This window comes from Staurois parvus, unplaced genomic scaffold (assembly GCF_062004578.1).
Source record: "Staurois parvus isolate SC_StPar_1 unplaced genomic scaffold, SC_StPar_1.0 ptg000432l, whole genome shotgun sequence".
NCBI classification, from domain to species: domain Eukaryota; kingdom Metazoa; phylum Chordata; class Amphibia; order Anura; family Ranidae; genus Staurois; species Staurois parvus.
The window spans coordinates 6,553,888-6,578,264 of record NW_028318228.1 but is presented as its reverse complement, the minus strand read 5'-3'; the positions used below and the strand labels follow the sequence as shown (position 1 = coordinate 6,578,264).

Sequence of the window (24,377 nt, the reverse complement as noted above, 5' to 3'; positions counted from 1 at the left end):
CCAATCATATCATGACCCAAACCTTTCTCCCCAGCACAGATTTCCTCTTCCCCCAAAATTCTCTCTTCCCTGCACTAGTCCTCTCTCCCCTCACCCCTCCTTGCACAAATCTCCCCCCCCCTCTTTAGCACAAATACCCCTAAAGACAAATTCCCCCTCCTAGCACAAATTTTCTCCTCCCTAAATTCCACCTCCTCAGCACAAAGCATATCCCCTTCCCCAAATCCCCCCTGGTAATACACCCCCCCCCAATTCCACCTCCCTCACACAAATCCTCACCCCCAAATCCCCCTCCTAGCACTAATCCTCTACCCCCCTTTCCCAAGCTCAAATCCAATCCTATTAATACAACCCCCACCACCCCATCCTATCATGACCCAAACCTTCCTCCCCAGCACACATTTTCTCTTCCCCCAATTTTTCCTCCCCATTAGTCCTCTCTCCTTACCCCCCCCCCCCAAAAAAAAAATTGCCCCTCTTAGCTAAAATGTTCTGCCCACAAATTCTACCCCCCCCCAATCCCCCTCCTAACACTAATACTCTCCCACCCTCCCCAACACAAATCCTCTCAGCCCCCACATACCCCACCTCCTTCTAAGCACTAATCTTCTCTTCTGCCAGCACAAATCATCTCGGCTGGGGATCATGGCATTGGGGACCCGGAGGGCACTCTGCAGGAGATGCAGACATGTGCCCTGGGGGCTAGCAATGCCCCTGCTACTGCCATCAGAGAAGTGATTCACCACAGATCGCTTTGTAGAGCCTGCCATGTTGTGGACCTAACTTTAGAAGGGAGATAGCATGGGACCTGTTCAGGGGCGGACTGACAACTCATGGGGCCCCCGGGCAATAGGGGATCATGGGGCCCCTATGTCCTTGCCCAAACTCAAAAAAGCCTATGAAAAAGGTACCAGGGGCATCTCATGGGGCCCTCTACTGACCCTGGGCCCTCGGGCAGTGCCCGAGTTTTCAAATGGTCAGTCCACCCCTGGTACGTGTTGCACAGATTGAGGGAGCATGCAAGAGCAAAGGGTAAGGTAAGTATTACTCCTGATTTCTGCACCCCTAGCCATAACAAGCAGATTACCCTGGTAATGAAGGGGCCCAATGCATGGGTACATTCTGCCTAACTCCGGGAGCTGAACTTCAACTTGTTCTCTGCACCGACTTAAAGCGAGACAAATGTAATGCAAATAAAGTATATTAGCAATTATAATAACTTGCATCATCCTAATTAATTGAAGCCAATTAATTTTTCAAACCGAAATGGCAAAATGTAAAAAAGTTATGTGCCTTAAATCACCCCAGATAAAAGGCGGACCTAATCTAATATGTGTAGGGGCCTTCTTTAGCAGGTACCCTCAGGGATTTTTTTGCATTTGAAGTTCCATTAAAATGGCCCCTACAAAGACATGAATTATTGAAGTTTGCTCATGTCCGTAAATTACATTCTATGTACAATGTGTCAGTGTATGGATTCCCTTCACTGTACTGACATCTAATGGCAACAAAGGAGAATGCATGCAGTACTATCAAATACTGTGTATTTCAAATGGATACTGGGCTATGAGCACTATGGAGACCTTCACACCACTGAAAAACGGAAAAAAAAATAAATTTAATAAAACACTATAGTAGTTAAACTAAATAAGTGCATACATATGCCCTATGAAGACCCTCACCCCTCTGAATTTTTTAAAAATTGATTGAAAATAAATAAATACGTGTAAGGAACCATGATAAGTGGTCAAATTAGTTGCATAGTTACATAGTTAGTCTGGCTGAAAAAAGACAAAATTCCATCCAGTTCAACTATAGAAAAAAAAAAAGTTATAATCCCACACCCACAGTTGATCCAGAGGAAGGCAAAAAAACCCAGCAAAGCATGATCCAATTTGCTCCTGCTGGGAAAAAAAATTCCTTCCTGATCCTCCGAGAGGCAATCAGATATTCCCTGGATCAACTTTACCTATAGATGTTAGTATCCAGTTATATTCTGTGTATCTAGGAAATAATCCAGGACTTTTTTAAAGCAATCCACTGAGCTGGCCAGAACCAACTCTTGATTAACCTAAAATATCATGTATTATCTATGAGCCCTATGAAAACCCTCACACCTCAAAAGAGTGATCGAGGTTGAGGTTAGGTCAAATCTCAATGTGCAAAATAATTTACCTCAAATATACATAAAGGTTAGTACAAAAATTTCAAAAACAATAACAAAAAGTCCATATAGACATAAACCATAATCCATAAGTATGAGAAGAAAATTCCAAAATCGATGGTATTATTGTAGACAATGCTGTAAGTGCAAATGTAGATAAACTTGCTTCAAACAGTCACCAGAGTGCGCACCACCACCAAAGTAACGAATGGAGGCTTACTAGAAATGGAGACCCCTTAATTACAGGGGGTCCCAACCAGCTTTATAATGTAGAGCACTGGCAGGTTTCCGTATCACGCCCCAAAGCATGGAACTTCCCAGACTCCAACTCCAATGTAAACTGAAAGTATAATGCCAGACAAGGTCATGAAAGAAAAAACATGCCTCTTATAGTGCAATACGTATCAAAAGATTCTTTATTTGCACAAATAGGATCCTACTTAGAAGCTGTAGAACGATTAAAAGCATTTACATGAACCATATCCAAGATGGCCAACAGCTTGATAACGTCAGAGGGAGGCTCTGCCCGACATGTTTCGTCATCAAAAGATGTCCTCGAGAGGCTCATTTTTTTTTTCGATTTTCAGTGGTGTGAAGGTCTCCATAGTGCTCATAACATTTTAAGGGTTTACCTAGCGCAGTATCCATTTGAATTAGCCTTTTAAGAGACAGTATCCTGTTATATAATTGCAGTTTTGTGGCTTCAGTTGATTAGGGATTTGCACAGTTTGATCTTAAATATTGTGTATTGCATGATCCTTACCTGGCACTACTGGGGTCGTTGGTTCGAATCCCAGCCACGGCACCTGGGGTTTGCATGTTCTCCCTGTGCCTGTGTGGGTTTCCTCCGGGTACCCCGGTTTCCTCCCACACTCCAAAGACATGCTGATAGGTTAATTGGATCCTGTCTAAAATTGGCCCTAATATGTGTACGTATGAATGTGAGTTAGGGACCTTAGATTGTACGCCCCTTGAGGGTTAGGGACTGATGTGAATGTACAATATATATGTAAAGTGCTGTGTAAATTGACAGTGCTATATAAGTACCTGAAATAAATAAATATATATATATCTCAAACCTTTAGAATAATCCTTCAATCATATGCAAAAACAAGCCAATTAAGTACCTGAAATAAATAAATCCTGCCAAATCACAAGATCCATCATAAGAAAACAAAGGGCTCCCCCATTGTTACCTCCTTTTTTGAAAATTTCAACAAGGCCGAGCATGCAGCAGTGAGAGTCAGAGTGAAATAAAACCTCTGTATATGTCTTCTTGTTCCCAGTCAATATGTCAGACAAGAATAGAGCAATGGATCAGCATGACACCAAGGTGAAAAGAATTGTCAGAAGGAAGGGTCAGCAGTGGCAGGAAATTGGTGATCTTGGGCTTGGTAAAGTCACATCAGATGACAAAAGGTCCTAATACAGATAAACTATTTTATTTCTTTTTTGCCTTTTTTTTTTATTGCTGCCATTTAGGTTTTACAAGATGAAACTCAAATATGTCACCTTCGAGGATTGCGTCTTTGATGAGTGCTACTTTGAAGATGTCACCTCATCTGGAACTATCTTTAAGAACTGCACTATAAAATCATCTTACTTCCATAACACAGGCAAGACAGCATGCTTTGTTTTCTTTAGGACATCAGTCTGAATCCGATACAGATATTGCTTGACTTGCCTTATTTGTATAATATTTTTCTTCTAAAGTAATGTAATAAATGTAGTGTTGTATACAGGCTATGCTGAAAAAATAGGGAAACATTGAATTATTTATTTTACATTTCAAGTAATTCTGCTTAACCTCCCTAGCGGTATGATTATTTCAGATTTTTGGTGCTGAAAGCGGTACCATTATTTTGCATGGAAATATGTAGTTTTTTTATTGTAGGCTGTAATTTTTAGGAATAACTCACTGAAATCTGTCTGAACAAGAGTTTAGTAAACATCCCGGGTATGATAAAATTTGAAACACAAAATCATAAATTATAATTTAATAAAAAATAATAATATAATAATAATACATTTAATTCAATAATATAATCAAACCAAAAACACTGAAATTTGAAATATAGCGCCAAGTTCGCACATCGCTGAGCAAAGTCGCAAAATCGTTTTCAGTGTTTGATGACGAATTTCCCCACGAATCATTATCACTCAATTCTGCAAGTGGTTCTGATTTACTATCGCTGTTCTCTAGCCGGTCTAAACCCACTTTTGACCTAAAGGGACACTTTTTGGACGCCATGGACGTTTCTAAGTTTCCAGGCAGAAAGAACAGTCAAAATGCAGACAGGGGACAGGACAAAGCACTCGGGACAAAATGTATGTGAAATGGGTTGAAACAGCAATGTTTTACTATGTAAAATCGTTTTGAAAAAAATTAAATTTTTTTAAAATTTTCAAATTTACGTCCCGACGTCACAGGGACCGGAACACAGGAGCCGGATGCCGGCATCAGCCGGAGATGGCCGGGGACGCTGCAGGGGACACAACGCGGGAGCGAAGGACAAGGTAAGTGCTGCAGGGACTCCCTATGCAGCGCCGCATGGTAAGCCCGAGTGTAGCTCGGGGTTACCGCTTTTGGTACTGACATTTTACCCCGAGCTACACTCGGGAATACCGCTAGGGAGGTTAAGTGAAGGGAGTGAATGGAACTAACTCTCTTTTGGGTGTCAGGTTTCACTTAACTACTTCATGACCTTCATGACTACCCCCTTCATAACCAGGCCATTTTATTTTGCTGTTCAGCACTGTGCTATTTTACCTGGCAACCGTGCAGTCATGCAACACTGAAATTAATACACTGATTTTTTTTTTTCACACAAATAGAACTTTCTTTTGATGGTAGTTGATCACCACTAGGTTTTTTATTTTTTATTATATAAACCAAGAAATTTTGAAAAAAAAATGTTTTCTACTTTCTGTTATAAAACATATCCAATACAAAAATCCAAAAATCAATTTCTTCATAAATTTAGGCCAAAATATATTCTGCTATGGCTTTGGCAAAAAAAAAAACCCTATAGGTGTAGATTCATAGGTTTATGTGAAAGTTGTAGCGTCTACAAACTATGTGTGTATATTTTGAAAATTGATCAATTCTGATGTACTGATGGCATTTCTTGGGGCCCTTAAAATGCTAGGACAGTACAAATATCCCCAAAACTACCCATTTTTGGAAAGTAGACAGTCTGTGGTATTTAGAAAGAGGCATACTGAACTTGTAATTTCTTGTCACAATTTTATTTTACATACTGTCACCAGTGCAGTACAACATCATGTGACTAGTGTGGCAGTGATCAGTGACACTTTGATTTGCTGTTACATGTATTGGTCACTGTAATAGCAATGTTTTGCACTGTCATGAATAGGTGACATTCATAGCAGCTGTGATTACTATTGTGTGGTGTGATTGGCCACAGCTATCACATGGTACAGGGTGCTGTTATTGGCCAGGGCACCATGTGATAGCTGTGGGCCAATCACAGCATCACTATAGGAATCACAGCTGTTAGAGGAACTGAATTTATTCTCTCTTGAGAAGAGGAGATTAAGGGGGGATATGATCAACATGTATAAATACATCAATGGTTCATATAGTGAACTCGGGGTACTCTTTACATCTGGAGGAAAAGAAATGTAATCTCCAAACATGGAAAGGTTTCTTCACAGTAAGAGCTGTGAAAATGTGGAAGAGACTCCCTCAAGAGTTGGTTCTGGCCAGCTCAGTGGATTGCTTCAAAAAAGGCCTGGATTCTTTCTTAGATACACAGAATATAACTGGATACTAACTGTATTGGAAGCGTAGGCAGGACAGAACACACAAAGAAGATGGGGAACACACAAAGGTTTATTGAACTATGAAAGACACTCAATCAGGACAGTTCATGGCACTTCGCGACATGCGGCTTGTAGGGACACCCATGGTAAGCGGGCTCACGGGGACTCAACGGGGCCTTGGCAATGGGGTCTGACCTCAGCACAACCCCCACACAGCTTTCTAGGGACAACATCAGGCTCACGGGGGCTCGACGGGAATTTGGCTGTGGAGTCTGGCCTCAACACAGCTCCCACACAGTGTACTAGGGACGACATCAGGCTCACGGGGACTTGATGGGACTTTGACTGTGGAGTCTGGCCTCAACACAGCTCCCACACAGCGTACTACGGGCAACATCAGGCTCACAGGGACTCGACGGGAACTTGGCTGTGGAGTCCGACCTCAACACAGCTCCCACACAGCATATTAGGGATGACATCAGGCTCCCGGGGACTCGATGGGACTTTGGCTGTGGAGTCTGGCCTCAACACAGCTCCCACACAGTGTACTAGGGACAACATCAGGCTCACGGGGACTCAACGGGACCTTGACTGTGGAGTCTGGCCTCAACACATCTCCCACACAGTGTACTAGGGACAACATCAGGCTCACGGGGACTCAACGGGACCTTGACTGTGGAGTCTGGCCTCAACACAGCTCCCACACAGCGTACTAGGGACAACATCAGGCTCACGGGGACTCGACGGGACTTTGGCTGTGGAGTCTGGCCTCAACACAGCTCCCACACAGCGTACTAGGGACAACAGGCTCACGGGGACTCAGCAGGACCTTGACTAGGGGGGCTGACCTCAGCACAGCTCCCACCCAGCTTTCTAGGGACATCAGGCTCACGGGGACTCAGCAGGTAACGATGGCTCAAGCACTCAGGGGCATCCCAGGTAGCTATACTCCGGGCATGCCATGGGGTGGTTCAAGTAAGGGTAGTCTGGGCATGCAATAGGGGCAGCTCATGACAAGGGTGGTCTGAGCGCACAATAGAGACAGTTCATGACACGGGTGGTCTGTGCGCACAATAGGGACAGTTCAGGACAAGGGCGGTCTGTGCGCACAATAGGGACAGTTCAGGACAAGGGTGGTCTGTGCGCACATGGCAGTTCATGGCTTCTAGGGACATTCACGATAGGCGTCTTGCAGATGCTCAGCAGCAGGCGGCTTCCAGGGGAGTAGGTAACTTGCGGACGCTCGGCAGCAGGCGGCTTCCAGGGAGGTAGGCGACTTGTGGACACTCACGGCTTCGGCAGGTGGGGCCCACAGCAAAACAGTTCTAGCCCACAGCCCAGCGGGTAATCCGGGCCCCAGAGGGTCAGGCAGGGTATCATGGGGCCCACAGCAAAACAGTCCTAGCCCACAGCACAGCGGGTAATCCGAGCCCCAGAGTATGAGGGGGATGGCAGCGGATCCTCCCACCCTGGGGTATTTAGCAGAGGGTAGCAGGTACTCCCAACCCTCGGGTATTGCAGAGAGCTCAGCAGGGATGGCTGCGGATACTCCCACCCTGGGATATTGCAGCGTGGCAGCGGATTAGTCCTGACCTTTGGGGTATTGTTGCAGAGTGCTCAGCGGGGATGGCTGTAGAGCCTCGGTCCCCCCACCCGGGGCTCCCAGCGGCTTCCAAAGAGGCAGGCGACTCCAGCAGCGGCACACAAGAAAGAGACCGGCCTGGTCTCGCGCCGGCCTTTTTAAAGCCGTGCGGGATGCTGCCGGGTTGCCTCGAGGCACGCACCCTTGATTTGGGCTGCGCTTCTCGTGAGCATGGCCTTTGTCACTGGTGGGCGCAGAGCGTGGGAAGCCCTGCACCCACGCTGCGCCCACCGTGGGTGAGCAGAAACCTTCCAGTAGCCGCCCACCGGGATTTCCTGGCAGAGGGGTTACAGCTCTTCCAGCTGAATTGCCGGGGGAGCTGTGACCCTTGCCGCAGCGGTCCCCTCCCCTCGTCCCACACAGCCTGCTTCAAGGCTGTGTGCGGTGAGGGGGGGGAGGAGGGAGTGAGCAGGCGGCACATGTGACACTAATATTTATAGGTAAAGTTGATCCAGGGAATATCCAATTGCCTCTCGGGGGATCAGGAAGGAATTTTGTTTCCCAGCAGGAGCAAATTGGATCATGCTTTGCTGGTTTTTTTTGCCTTCCTCTGGATCAACTGTGGGTATAGGATTATAACTTTTTTTTTAATGGTTGAACTGGATGGACTTTTGTCTTTTTTCAGCCAGACTAACTATGTAACAATGTTATGAATTAAATTAATTCATAACAGCTCTGTTGACGACATGATCATGTGATCGCATAAAACTAAAAATGCACAAAAAAATACATAGGCTCACAACCCATGCAGGGGCGGACTCCACAGTTGCAGGACAACCTGGTTGCAGGAAAGAAAATTTAATCATCTATAGCTTGGTTTAGTTCACACTTTAGGGTGGAGGGAAGTAAAAACAGTTTACACTTACATAGTTACATAGTTAGTCTGGCTAAAAAAATACAAAAGTCCACCCAGTTCAACCATAAAAAAAAAAAAGTTATAATCCTATCCTATCCTGTTGATCCAGAGAAAGGCAAAAAAACCCAGCAAAGCACGATTCAATTTGCTTCTGCAGGGAAATAAATTCCTTCCTGATCCCCCGAGAGGCAATCGGTATTCCGTGGATCAACTTTACCTATAAATGTTAGTATTCAATTATATTCTGTGTATCTAAGAAAGAATCCAGGACTTTTTTTAAAGCAATCCACTGAGCTGGCCAGAACCAACTCTTGAGGGAGTCTATTCCACATTTTCACAGCTCTTACTGTGAAGAAACCTTTCCATGTTTGGAATTACATTGGAGCCAAAATGGGGGCAAACTGCACCTGCTCAGTTTAGTGTGTATTGCTAGAGAGATTTTTTTCTTTCTCGGGAGAGTGCATGTGATCAGCACAGGGCCAATCAGCACTGTCCAGACAGAGGTTCAGGGGTTATGCAGCCTCATAGGACAATCAGGGGAGCATGAAAACTCCTACAACCATTAACCAGTGCTCTGCTGGACACTGATAGAAGTCATAAGACTGCTCTATAGTTCTGATGAGAAAAGGTATTTAGCAGTTTATATTTAGTAAAATAATTGCACTTCCATGTTCTGTGTACTGTGAGAGACCGGATATAGTGAATGCAGGGTCCGGGGTTTAGTAACACTTCAAGGCCACTAGATAGAGCTGACAATCGTAGGAAATAGAAAACTACTTTATGACCTGCACTTGGGTATAAATTATTACGTGACTGTGTACACCAGCCATACCGGGATTTTTCCCACTAAGTGCATTAGACTCTAATCTAAGAGTGCACACAAGTCGGTGAGTGAGGGGTACCACCAGTGGGGAGCACAGTGTGTGATTTTCCAGCACTTTTAAGAAGATCACTGCACAGATACGGTTATAGATTGCACGGTTATCGACAGTGTATGGACTTCATGAACAATCATTGTATGAGATGCTATGCATATGTTGGTAAATATTCCTACGAAGCTCTTAAAGTGGAGATCCACCCAAAAGTGGAAGCTCCTCTTATTTGCCTCCCCCCCCCCCACTGCTACCTTTTGGGGGGCAGCAGATACTTGATTCGGCCCCCTCTTTCCTCCTGCAGTCTCCTGGGAAACCTTCACAGGTCCCAGAAGACTGCTGATCCAATCAGGAGGCACAGTGTGACTCGCGCATGCGCAGTGATCACCAGGCTGTGAAGCCACAAGCTGTCACAGCCTGATGCCTACAGTAGAGATGCCAGAGAAGGAGAGAAGGGACGGCGCGGGTGAAAACATCGCTGGACCCCAGGACAGGTAAGTGTGTGTTCATTAAAAGTCAGCAGATACAGTTTTTGTAGCTGCTGACATAATAAAAAGAAAAATGTCTGGAACTCCACTTAATTACCAATTATTGTCTAAAATCAGAAGAAATGCCCAATGACATTTCACATCTGTAACAAATATTACCAGGACTAAAATTAGTCGTTTTTTTTACTAGTAATAATACACATGATTGTAATTAGACGATATTTGCTGGTCCCGGAGTTTGGGTCTAAATGTAACTTATAAAGCTACTAAACCACTTTCTGAAATCTTTCCTACATCCTCCAGCACAGCAGAAATCAGACAAGGAGTGGGAGGTCACGCATTGTAGGCTGATCAGGATCTATTGCATTGTACAGTGATCTCCATGTAATGTGATGGCAGCTAGTGGGGGTGTTACAGGTACTTCTATAGCACCATCAATTTATGCAATGCTTTACATATATATTGTACATTCATATCAGTCCCTAACAGGGGCGGACTGACAACTCATGGGGCCCCCGGGCAAAAGGGGATCATGGGGCCCCTGTATCCTTGCCCAAACTCAAAAAAGCCTATGAAAAAGGTACCAGGGGCATCTCATGGGGCCCCCTACTGACTCCGGGCCCTCAGGCAGTGCCCGAGGTCCAAATGGTCAGTCCGCCCCTGGTCCCTAACCTTCAAGGAGTGTACAATATTATGTCCCTAACTCATGTATGCTAGGGCCAATTTAGACAGGATCCAATTAACCTACCAGCATACCTTTTGGAGTGTGGGAGGAAACCCATGCAGTCACAGGGAGATCATGTAAACTCCAGGCAGGTGGTGCCATGGTTGGGATCTGAACCAATGACCCTAGTACTGCCAGGTAGAAGTGCTGACCATTTAGCCCCTGTGCTGGAACTCAGGCACAAGAGGAGCTCTGCAGTGGTGTTCAGCTGGATCACCGTCTTGGCTATGCATTATGGTGACAATGTGTAAATCACAAGAGCAGCTAAACAGAATGACAAACATTTTGGCAGGCAGAACAAAATGTGCACATGTTCCTAGCAGTCTGGCTGCAGTTTTGTTTTAAAGCAACCCTGTTAACCCCAAGGTGGAACCAGGGGCAGACTGACAACTCATGGGGCCCCCAGGCAATAGGGGATCATGGGGCCCCTGTGTCCTTGCCCAAACTAAAAAAAGCCTATGAAAAAGGTACCAGGGGCATCTTATGGGGCCCCCTACTGACCCCGGGCCCTCAGGCAGTGCCCGAGTTTCCAAATGGTCAGTCCACCCCTGGGTGGAACTTCACTCTTTTAATAAATATTAATGATTTTTAACCCTTACAGTATGCCGCTTGCAGTAGTAGATACATAGGAAACTATATTATATATACTTGTTTTAAACTTTATTTTTCTACATTTCTTCACTTGCTTCCTGGTTTCTTGCCTAGGCTAAAATGATGTCATACATCCCAGGAGTCTTCATTTTTCTTTTTTTTTCCTTTCATCTGGAGGAGGGAGGAGAGGCTCTCTCAGCTAGGAATACCCACATTTGATCTTGCACATGGGCCCACTGATTTCATGTTATGCACTTCCATACATCCCAGGAGTCTTATGGAGAGGAGGGGCTTTCTCAGCTAAGCGCACCCTCCTTATAAAAAATAAGTGCACTGTACACTAAATAATCATAAACAATAATCAATCAAATAAATGCTGCTACATGAAAAATGTGCATAAATTAATTGAAATGATATAAGTCCACATTCATATATTAAATAATTAAAAGTCCCAAAATCCAATAACAGTGTTGTGCGCTAAAAAAAATCCTCCAACGGAAAGTGCATAGGTGTCCACAAATGCTTGACACAAAAGAAAAAATCAGCCTCTTACTAGACACTTTGATCTCCAATCAAGAGATCAAACAAGCAGATAGTGTTCAGATCCCACACTGACACCCTAGTTAGCCGTATCAAGGAGATGAATAGGAGATGTATGAACAACTTCAGGGTCACTTGAACGAATCCATCACAGCAGACAGCTCTCCGCATCATGCAGGGAAAGGTTTAAAACAAAAGAAGAAAACTTCATAGTGTGACCCGATAAACCAGCAAAAAATGTATTAAAGTATTGCACTTACATAGATAAGGTGCATAAAGGCAGTGTAAACATTTAAAATTCACTAATTGTTTCACTATTGTTTCAGAATATGTATTTTTTTCACACATTCATTCACACAATGTATTGTCTGGGGTGTAGCGCAGGTTTTTTTCTCTTTTTTCAAGCACACCCTCCTGCCTGCATGCTTGAGCTAAGGGCAGATGGATTCCAGGAAGTAAATGCTACATGAATTATTTTCCCTTAAGATGGCCATGGCTAGAAATGCTAGGTGGGGGGTGGGTATTTTTCAAAGTGATTTCTTAACCAAAGAAGGCATGGAGACATGGATGGATGGGTGAGTTTGCTTTGAATATTAAAAATAAATCAAATAGCGTTTTATGTTTGTTTGTGGAGATACAATTTAAAGTCCTTTTTGGGTTCTTTATTGAAGGATACACAGTCAATGTCCCTTCTTCAGTAAAGCAAACCTACCCACCTGCTTGCAGTGTTTCTTAGAATTGACACTGAGCTGTACATGCACACGTGCAGCTGAGTAGACATTCCAGCACTGAGCTTGTGTGCCTGAATATCGCATGGGAGCAGGGGTGGACTGACCATTGGGGAACTCGTGCCCGGGGTCAGTAGGGGGCCCCATGAGATGTCCTTGGTACCTTTCATAGGCTTTTTTGGGTGTGGTTTGAGTGTGGGCGAGGACACAGGGGCCCCATGATCCTCTATTGCCTGGGGGCCCCATGAGTTGTCAGTTCGCCCCTGCATGGGAGATATGTTATCCTGCGCTGGCCAATCAAGATGGATGAAGACTGGTACCGGAGGAAGCCAGGGAGAAAATGCTGTTGCCAGCTAAGGTAAGTATCCCGAGCTTTAGCTCTGCTTAGAGGTGTGCATGACAGATAATTTGTTTTGTTCGTTAACTGCTTGCCCGCCGCCCTATAGTAGGACTACTGCTACAGGGCGGCAGGGCTGCGCAAAATCACGTATATATAAGTGATTTTCATTTCCGGGTAGAGAACCCTATCACGAATACGGATGTCAGTCACCGGGTCCCGGCCAGAGATTCCCCGCCGGCACCCAGTGATTGCCGTGTAAAGCTGACAGGGGAGAGACTTGTGTGTAAACAACACAGGTCTCTCTCCTGCCAGCAAGGACATGCTGCTGCAGAACAAAGAAATACAAAGCAGCATGTCTTCCTAGTAAAACACACACTACACATAATGTAAAACAGCGCACAGCACACAATTAACACTTTGATTCCCCTAGATCAGACATGTCCAAAGTCCAGGCCACGGGCCAATTGCGGCCCGTGTTCGGTTTAATATGGCCCTACAGGTAATTTGGCAATATCTAAAAAGGAGAAAAGCGCCTCTAAGTGCAATATGTGGTACATTTATTGAGGAACATAATGAGAAACACATGATGAAAGAAAACGAAAGGCTTAGGCATATGTGGTGAAAGCGAAGGACATGGCTGTGTCCTCGATGTATACGCCATAGTAAGCGCTGGAGGAGACTCAGGATGTTCACAGGGAGCCGGCCGGCATGTGTGAGATCCAAACATGGCAAACATGGCATCCGGAGTCCACCCTGGAGAGCCAGCGTGATGACGTAGGGATGTCAAGCATGCAATGTGATGCGTTTCAGAGCATGCGCGAGGCCGATGAAAGGCAAAGGTGCGCTCCCTTCTCAAGCATTGAAGGAAATCAATGAGAGTAATTTCGCTTTCTTTTTTTAGGGGGAGAAACAAGTACAGAATTCAAATATGTCATGACTAGTATCAGTCACTCCTTCATTCATTTTTGCTGCAAAATGGTCGGCCCTCGCACATGTTCACTTGATCAAATCTGGCCCTCTTTGATAAAAGTTTGGACACCCCTGCCCTAGATGTTAACCCCTTCCTGCCCAGTGTCATTAGTACAGTGTCAGTGCTTTTTATTAGCACTGATCACTGTTATAGTGTCATGGGGATGTCGGTGGCAGTTAACCAGTTCCCACCCAGTGTCAGAATGCCTGCCACAGTCCCACTATAAGTTGCCGATCGCCGCCATTTCTAGTATAAAAAAAATAAAAATCCCAGTATCTATACCGCCATTTGTAAACGCTATAACTTTCACGTAAACCAATTAATTTACTCGTATTGGGATTTTTTTTTTAGCAAAGACATGTAGCAGAATACATTTTGGCCTAAATTTATGGCGAAATTTGATTTATTCCATTTTTTGACTGGACATGTTTCATAGCAAAAAGTCAAAAATATTGTTTGTTATTTTTGTCGGTCTTTTTTTTATTATAGCACAAAATAATAAAAATGTAGAGATGCTCAAATACCTCCAAAAGAAAGCTCTGTTTGTGGGAAAAAGGGGAATAAATGTCATTTGGGTGCAGTATTGCATGACCACGCAGTTGTCAGTAAGTAACGAGCGGCGTATCGCAAAAAATGGCCTGGTCAGGAAGGGGGGTAAATCCTCTGGAGGGCAACTGGTTAGGTTAATAATTTTGTTTTGTCATATTCGTTATGTTAGAATGATTCTTTTTCAGAATTCGGTTAATTTATTTGGATTTATTTCATATATTCATTATTTTCAAATCAATTTGAAATTCAAAAGTCGAGATCAATATTCAAATTTCAAAATTTGAGTTTCAGAAGATGGCTATATCCTTCTTTTCTAATCTATTATTTTCTATTCTATTCTATTTCTTTCTTTTCTATTCTATTCTCTTGTTTCGTTTCGTTTCTATTCTATTCTATTGTGTTCCATTCTTTTCTATTCTGTTCCTTTTTTTTATTTTCTATTCTGTTTTATTCTTTTCTATTCTATCTTGTTTTATTCTATTCTATTCATCAGCTTAAGTAGGAATCATCATCTTATTTAACTTGTATACCTTACTGTATGTATTGCAATATGCATTTTGGAATACAGATAAATAGTTTAATTATATTTTATTCTGGATTCATTAAAATTTGTTACTATTGTGATTCAAAAATTTGGATACAGCATAATCTTGGAATAACAAAAATTTTGTCTGAATTTTGATTCATAATGGAACGAATCACATGTCTAGCAGAGGTATTATATCCACCTCCACTGACAGCCTGTGTCTCCTTCCTCATGTCTGTTCCAGTGCAGCTTCCCTCATAGTAACAAGTATTTTATCACTTCCAAAAGTGTCAGATCTCTGTGCACCCTTCTACATGCCATGGTCCCTCCCAACCAGGGGCGGACTGACCATTTGGAAACTCGGGCACTGCCCGAGGGCTGGGGGTCAGTAGGGGGCCCCATGAGATGCCCTTGGTACCTTTTTCATAGGCTTTTTTGAGTTTGGGCAAGGACACAGGGGCCCCATCATCCCCTATTGCCCAGGGGCCCCATGAATTGTCAGTCCGCCCCTGCTCCCAACACCTATGTCATTACAAGGCTCAGCTGTGACATAGGTGTCGGAGGATGGAGCCATAGTACATGGAGGGGGACACAGGCATACAATCTCCCAGAAGTGTTGAATGCTGAAGACACTGATGGAGGTTGCAGGGCTGGAATGGAGGGAATGTTTGAGATATGATATACGTAAGAATCTACATATTCTCTTCCAGGAAACTTTATTCTGGAAATTTTCTGAAGATGCCAAGGTTGCTTTTAACCACTTCAAGTCCGGACACTTTCACCCCCTCCTGTCTAGGCCAATTTTCAGCTTTCAGTGCTATCACACTTTGAATGACAATTGCGCGGTCATGCAACACTGTACCCATATGAATTTTTTAGCATTTTTTGGAGACAGATAAAACTTTATTTTGGTGGTATTTATTCACCACTGGGATTTTTATTTTTTTGCTATATAAATTAAAAATCCAAACATTTTGAAAAAAAAGTGTTTTTGTTATAAAATTTTGCAAATAAATAATCTTTCTTCATAAATCTTGGCCAAAATGTATTAATCTATCTTTTTAGTATAAAAAATAACCCAAATTAGTTTATAACAAAAAATTATAATTTTTCAAAAATGTTTTTTACATTTTTATTTTATTATATTATTTGTTTTTATTTTATTTTTTAACATACCTTCAGCCTAACAGTACAGTGTCACCATAGTGACACTATACTACTTGTGGGGGGTGATGAAGATTTTTTTTTCTTTTTTTACACTGATTGCTTTTACACCCATAAAGGCTGTAAAAGCAATAATTTCTCCTTCTATCTGGCTGCAATCTTCCAGCCATTGAGAAATACTGTGAAAGATGTGATTGGTCACAGCTTGTCACATGGTACAAGGCTGTTGTGAATATCCTTGTACCATGTGACCTCTGTGATCATTCACAGGTTTCACTAGTAGTAAGCAATGATGTCAGGAAGTGACATCTTGCTTACTACTATTTATGTGATCACTGATTGGCCAATCAGTGATCAATTGATCAGGACCTCACAAAGAGGTCCTGTACAGCGATTGGTGTTCTGCTGTGTCTGGAGGACACAGCGGGCACAGATCGCGGTGCCGCACGCTCCCAGGGAGCGCGCACCGGCAGTGAATGCGGAGACCATTTTTAACCGGCCACCCACTCCTGCACTGCTTCCAGCGGCTGTTTATGTACATGAGCCGGACGGGAAATGGTTAAACAAAGCTCCACTGCTTATGAACAAATATCTCTTCGTTATCATATGTGTTATTGTATAACTAAAGGATAACCTTTTTTTTATTTTGGCGAGAGGGTCAGGTTTTTATTGTTTTTTTGTGCCCCCATTAGGGAGATTCCCTCTGTTTGTCAAATTTACTGTTATCATCGAAAGTGAAAGTAAAAATTAAAGTAAATCCCAAATTTTGTATTGTCACCAGAACAGAGGGGGAATCTCCCACTGGAGACACTTGTTCTGATAACTGTAATGATTCCTCACTTTGGAGGGATTTTATCTCACTTCCTGTTTTGGCTATGAGACAGGAAATGAAGGGAAATCTCCACAATGGTACACGGATGGTAAAAGAAAAAACCCTGAAAGGGGTTATAGCCCTTCCTTATTCTATCCAAAAGGAAAAAATTCCTTTGGTTCTCTGTTAAGGGAGCACTGTTATCCATAATATATTATAATTGTGAATAGGGAAAAATCGAATGTTCTCAGGCTACATTCTCTGCAGTTTGAATGTGTGATTGCAGAAAACCGAGTATTATGGCCAGTAGATGTGCTGACTATTATCAGAAATATGTATACTTCCCAGCTCCGTCTAGTGGCCACAATGCCATATTTTCCCATTCACACTTTCAAGCTGCAGAAAATATAGCCTTAGAATATTCAATTTTACCCCATGCAGCAGAACAAACTTACTTGTACTTTTTGATGATTAAACAGCTATGTGGATTTTTATTTTTTTCTAGAAATGTGATTCCCCCATCTTCTGCAGACTTTAGGCAACCAGAATATTTATTCTTTATAAGACCTTACTTTAGTAAATTGTTGGGTGGAACTAATATCACCCTCATAAATACAAACATTTCATAAATGAATAAAGTACATTTTTAAATGTTTTAAACAAATATTGACGGTTCAAATAAAATGTCTCTTTTTAATTTTTAATGATATTAAAACAACCCGATTTGTTTATTTTTGTGTTGTGATTCTCCAGATCTCTATGAGCACAGGTTCGTTGACTGTACCTTGGTGAACAACACTTTCTCCAATCACAAAGAGGAGTGCGACATTGACTTTGAGGAAGATAATGATTTCCTGATTTATCTGGTCAGTTTTCTTGGAAGTTTGTCTGTCTTACCTGGAAATATTATCTCAGCCCTCCTAATGGATAAAATTGGAAGAATAAAAATGATTGGTGAGTATGCAGTTTTCATTGTATGATCTAGTTCACATTCAAGGTTTGTGGTCCACAGTGATCAGTGTGGCAGCTCCTAGATTGTAAGCTTCAAGGAGCAGGGCCCTCGAACCCCTCATGTATCGCACTGTATTGTTATTGTACTGTCTCATGTACTGTCCCCCATTGTACTGTACAGCGCTGAGCGAACTGTTGGCGCTTTATAAATACTGTATAATAATACCGTATTTGCCGGCGTATAAGACGACTGGGCGTATAAGACGACCCCCCTACTTTTCCTGCTAAAATGTAGTGTTTGGGCTATACTCGCCGTATAAGACTACCCCTCTTCCAATGCACACCAGTGGGAGGAATAGTGCCCCATCATTGATGTCAGTGGGAGGAATAGTGCCCCATCATTGATATCAGTGGGAGGAATAGTGCCCCATCATTGGTATCAGTGGGAGGAATAGTGCCCCATCATTGGTGTCAGTGGGAGGAATAGTGCCCCATCATTGGTGTCAGTGGGAGGAATAGTGCCCCATCATTGATGTCAGTGGGAGGAATAGTGCCCCATCATTGGTATCAGTGGGGGGAATAGGTGCCCCTTCATTGGTATCAGTGGCAGGAATGGTGCCTCATCATTGGCATCAGTGGGAGGAATAGTGCCCCATCATTGGTATCAGTGGGGGGAATAGGTGCCCCATCATTGGTATCAGTGGCAGGAATAGTGCCCCATCATTGGTGTCAGTGGGAGGAATGGTGTCCCATCATTGGTGTCAGTGAGGGGTGGAATAGTGCCCCATCATTGGTGTCAGTGGGGGGTGGAATAGTGCCCCATCATTGGTGTCAGTGGGGGGTGGAATAGTGCCCCATCGTTGGTGTCAGTGGGGGGGGGAATAGTGCCCCATCGTTGGTGTCAGTGGGGGGGGGAATAGTGCCCCATCGTTGGTGTCAGTGGGAGGAATAGTGCCCCATCGTTGGTATCAGTGGGAGGAATAGTGCCCCATCATTGGTATCAGTGACACCAATGATGGGGCACTATTCCTCCCACTGACACTTGCTGACCCTGTTCTAGTACGGTGCTGCTGCAGCCAGCATATGTGGTTGCAGCAGCACCTCTACACAGAGCACTTACCTGCTGCTCCGGCACTCAATTTTCGCGGGGCCGCTCGGCTCCGCCCCCTCGCCGGTGATTGGCCGCCTGTGTGCCTTTCCCGAGCTACAGTTCTGGCGGCCAATCACCGGTGAGGAGGCGGAGCCGCGCAGCCGCACGAACATCCAGTGGCCGAACTGAAGGAGACGCCGCGCTTCCTGGACCGGATCGTCGTGGGACTGGATCCAGGTAAGAGACGTCAGCCCCTGCAAACCCCTGTACTTAATGCCGCAGCCCCCCTAACATGTGTACCGGTGTATAAGACGACCCCCGACTTTTGAGAAGATTTTCAAGGGTCAAAAAGTCGTCTTATACGCCGGCAAATACGGTAACTAGAAAAGCTACAATTTCTGGGGAAATTGTGTGAAGTGTTCTTGCCTCTACCAGTAGTCTACAACTGGAGTGGTCGCAGTTTAGAAATTGCCCTTCAAATTTGAGGTGGCTAGAGTGGAGTTTCAATGATTGTCAATGGGCGGCGTGAGTTGCAAACAAATGGTCATATTGTGAAAACTATCAGGACTATGGCTTAGCCGTGGACATTTTTAGTGGCAGCAGGGATATCTGAACGTTTTGTTATAAGATTTGTGTAGGTGGGCTTGAAAATGAGGGAGTGATGGCAGTTTAGAATTCATATCCTAATTTTTCAGCTCACACTCTAGCTTTTGTCAGCTCCCACTCTAGTTTTGAACATTCCGCCATTCATTCCTATGGGACCAGTTTCACCACAAAAATGTCGATATTTCGTGAACCATTTGGCAAAATGTCCCACAAAGTAATAGCACACCAATCGGGAACAATCCGCAGGTTTCGGTATATTATGGTCTATGTAGTGTAAAAACTGTGGGAGGAGTTAGGGTGGTAAATTTGGCTATAATAATAAGAATATATATGTGAGATAACAGTAAGTGGTCTTGCCATGCAAGAACACTTAATAATATGAAAGAAAAATATATTTGAAAATATTTTTAAAATATTCTTCCCAAATATATAGACATATACAGTTGCAAGAAAAAGTATGTGAACCCCTTGGGATTACGTGGAGTTTTGCATGAATTGGGCATAAAATGTGCTCTGAACGTCATCTAAGTCACAACAGTAGAAGAACACAGTTTGCTGAATATAATACTACACAAACAATAGATGTTGCCATGGTTTAATTGCACATAACATGTAAACATTCACAGTGCAGGGAGGAAAAAGTTTGGACTTAATAACTGGTTGACCCTCCTTTGGCAGCAATAACTTCAACCAAACGTGTCCTGTAGTTGCAAATCAGACCTGCACAACGATCTGGAGTAATTTTGGACCACTCCTCTTCACAAAACTGTTTCAGTGTAGCAATATTCTTGGGAAGTCTGGTGTGAATCGCTCTCTTAAGGTCATGCCACAGCATTTCAATCGGGTTGAGGTCAGGACTCTGACTGGGCCAATCCAGAAGGCGTATTCTGCGCTGTTGCAGCCATTGTTTTGTTGAATTACTTGTATACTTTGGGTCATTGTCCTGTTGCATCACCCATCCTCTGCGAAGCTTCAGTTGGCGGACAGATGGTCGTACGTTTTCCTGCAAAATGTCTTGATAAACTCTGGAATTCGTTTTCCCATCAATGACAACAATCGGTCCAGGCCCTGAGGCAGCAAAGCAGCCCCAAACCATGATGCTCCCTCTGCCATGTTTTACAGTGGGGATGAGGTTTTGATGTTGGTGTGCTGTGCCTTTTTTTCTCCACACATAGTGTTGTGTGTTCTTCCCAAACAACTCAATCTTGGTTTCATCTGTCCACAGTATATTTTGCCAGTAGTGCTGTGGAACATCCAGGTGCTCTTTTGCAAACTTCAAACGTGCTGCAATATTCTTTTTGGACAGCAATAGCTTCCTCCGTGGTGTCCTCCCATGTACTCCATTCTTGTTTAATGTTTTCCTTATTGTAGATGTGTCAACAAAAATGTTAGCATGTGCCAGAGATTTGTGTAGGTCTTTAGCTGACACTCTGGGATTCTTCTTTACCTCATGCAGCATTCTGCGCTGTGCTCTTGCAGTCATTTTTACAGGACGACCACGCCTAGGGAGAGTAGCAACAGTGCTAAACTTTCTCCATTTGTAGACAGTCTGTCTTACCGTGGGCACATGAACATCAAGGCTTTTGGAGATACTTTTGTAACCCTTTCCATCTTCATGCAAGTCAACAATTCTTGATCGTAGGTCTTCTGAGAGCTCTTTTCTGCGAGGCATGGTTCACATCAGACAGTGCTTCTTGAAACCAGTAAACCCAAAACAGGTGTGTGTTTTTTAATGGCAGGACAGCTGTCAGCAACACATCCAATATCATCACACTGATTGGAGTTAAGGTTGGCTCACTCCTGGCTCCAATTAGCTCTGGGAGAAGTCATTAAGCTAGGGCCTCACATACTTTTTCCTCTCTGCACTGTGAATGTTTACATGTTATGTGCAATTAAACCATGGCAGCATCTAATGTCTGTGTAGTATTATGTTCAGCAGACTGTGTTCTTCTATTGTTGTGACTTAGATGACGTTCAGAGCACATTTTATGCCCAATTCATGCAAAACTCCACGTAGTCCCAAGGGGTTCACATACTTTTTCTTGCAACTGTACATATACTGCATGTTGAAGTGCATTTTTATTACAAAATATATGAAAAATATTTTTTTTAACATAAAAAAAGTAATTTTAACATAAATTTTTACATATATTTGCAAATGCATTCCAAATATGTAGATTTGTATTTTTAAATATACAGTATATTTTAAATGTATTTTTAAAAATATTTTTCACCTTCATAGAATGCATGCAGGTTACATAGTTACATAGTTAGTCTGGCTGAAAAAAGACAAAAGTCCATCCAGTTCAAAAATTAAAAAAAAAAGTTATAATCCTACACCCACAGTTGATCCAGAGGAAGGCACCCCCCCACAGCAAAGATTACATTTCTTTTCCTCCAGATGTAAAGAGTGCCTCCTTGTCCTCTGTGATGACCTCAGGGTGAATAACTCTACACCGAGTTCACTATATGAACCACTGATGTATTTATATGGGTTGATAATATCCCCCCCTTATGTATTATACATGGAGATCATATCCCCCCCTTATGTATTATACATGGAGATCATATCCCCCCTTATGTATTATACATGGAGATCATATCCCCCCTTATGTATTATACATGGAGATCATATCCCCCCTTATGTATTATACATGGAGATCATATCCCCCCTTATGTATTATACATGTTGATCATATCCCCCTTATGTATTATACATGGAGATCATATCCCCCCTTATGTATTATACATGGAGATCATATCCCCCCTTATGTATTATACATGGTGATCATATCCCCCCCTTATGTATTATACATGGAGATCATATCCCCCCCTTATGTATTATACATGGAGATCATATCCCCCCTTATGTATTATACATGGAGATCATATCCCCCCCTTATGTATTATACATGGAGATCATATCCCCCCTTATGTATTATACATGGAGATCATATCCCCCCTTATGTATTATACATGGTGATCATATCCCCCTTATGTATTATACATGGAGATCATATCCCCCCTTATGTGTTATACATGGAGATCATATCCCCCCTTATGTATTATACATGGAGATCATATCCCCCCTTATGTATTATACATGGAGATCATATCCCCCCTTATGTATTATACATGGAGATCATATCCCCCCTTATGTATTATACATGGAGATCATATCCCCCCTTATGTATTATACATGGAGATCATATCCCCCCTTATGTATTATACATGTTGATCATATCCCCCTTATGTATTATACATGGAGATCATATCCCCCCTTATGTATTATACATGGAGATCATATCCCCCCTTATGTATTATACATGGTGATCATATCCCCCCCTTATGTATTATACATGGAGATCATATCCCCCTTATGTATTATACATGTTGATCATATCCCCCCTTAATCTCCTCTTCTCAAGAGAGAATAAATTCAGTTCCTGTAAGCTTTCCTCATAGCTGAGCTCCTCCATGCCTCGTATCAGTTTGGTTGCCCTTTTCCGCACTTTCTCCAGTTCCCCAATGTTCTTTTTGTGAATTGGTACCCAAAATTGAACTGCATATTCCAGATGAGGTCTTACTAATGATTTGTATCGGGGTAAAATGATATCTCTCTCTCTGGAGTCTATACCTTTTTTAATACAAGAGAGGATTTTGCTCACTTTAGAACCCGCAGCTTGGCATTGCATGCCATTATTAAACTTGTGTTTAATACCATCAGCCTTTACAACCTCTTTAGTGTGAGTATCGTCCCTTGTGCTAATTTAGAAGAAAAGTTACCTAAACGTAAGTTATTTTTTTTCAGTATCTGAGTTCATTTTATGTTTATGTCTTCCTTGTAGCTGGCTCAATGCTCATCTCGGCAGTTTGCTGCTTCTTCCTATTTTTTGGTAACAGCGAGTCTGCAATGATTGGCTGGCAGTGTCTGTTCTGTGGAACCAGCATAGCGGCCTGGAATGCCTTGGATGTGATCACTGTAGAGCTCTATCCCACAAGTAAAAGGTATTGTCTATTCAGTGCATCATTTTCCTATTGTATTCCTGTCTACATAAGTCAGATGTTTCTAGATCTTATTTAGAAAACTGTTCTTACAGTTGTGTTCAAAAGTTTGCCTCCCCTTTGAGAATTGGTAATATACAGTATGAACCATTTTTAAAGAAAACATGAGTATTCAGGCAAAACACATTTCTTTTATTTCTTATGGGATTAATATTCTGTAACGGTAGGTCATAACAGAATGGCGCAATCCTAAAACAAAACATGATCACAAGTAAACCAATGACATGCCCCCTGTTCAACAGTCTGCCTACCCTTCGTTCTTAATCCTGTGTATTGCCCCCTTTAGCATCAATGGCAGCGTGCAGTTTTTTGTAATAGTTGTCTATGAGGCCCCAAATTCTTGCAGGTGGTATACCTCTCCATTCCTCTTAGCAAAATGCCTCCAGGTCATGCAAAGTCTTTGGTCGTCTTGCATGAACCCCATGTTTGAGATCTCCCCAGATTGGCTCAATGATATTAGGGTCAGGAGACTGTGATGGCCACTTAAGAACCAAGGGTCCAAAGCCCCGGGCGCTACAATTCACTGGGGAGGGAAGGGGGGGGGGGGCACAGGTGAAGTTTCTCATAGTACAGGCAGTATGCTGCTAAAGTCATTTTAACCTGGACCAGTATAGAGACCACCACCCCCACAGTAATTGCAGAGCTGCAGGGGTGTGCTGAGTGTGCTCCACCTGCGCCCAGCACAAGTCAGGAATTGAACACATTCCCTTCCCTGTCTGGCGGAGTAATCTCCGCTTAACAGATGCCTTCTAGTCCCAGCCCAGTGTGACATCATCGACAGGCTAGGAGGCGCAGTTTGCCATTTTCACCCCAGGCACCAGATGACCTCATCCCAGCACTGCAAGGTGTTGAGCATATTGTAACCGGGTTTTTTTTGTGGCATTGGTGCAGTAAAGGCTTTTTTCTGGCAACTC

The 24,377-nt window shown here is 43.1% G+C and overlaps 1 protein-coding gene across 2 annotated transcripts in view; it reads left to right on the top strand.

Moving 5' to 3' along the window:
* SV2B (synaptic vesicle glycoprotein 2B) overlaps window positions 1-24,377 on the top strand; it is a 235,920-nt gene that overhangs the window by 204,328 nt on the left and 7,215 nt on the right. For both annotated transcript variants that reach the window (XM_089687653.1, XM_089687652.1), the window contains exons 10-12: window positions 3,647-3,780; window positions 17,505-17,705; window positions 23,247-23,406. In XM_089687653.1, the coding sequence (XP_089543779.1) occupies window positions 3,647-3,780; window positions 17,505-17,705; window positions 23,247-23,406 (495 nt within the window). The remainder of the gene's footprint in view (window positions 1-3,646; window positions 3,781-17,504; window positions 17,706-23,246; window positions 23,407-24,377) is intronic.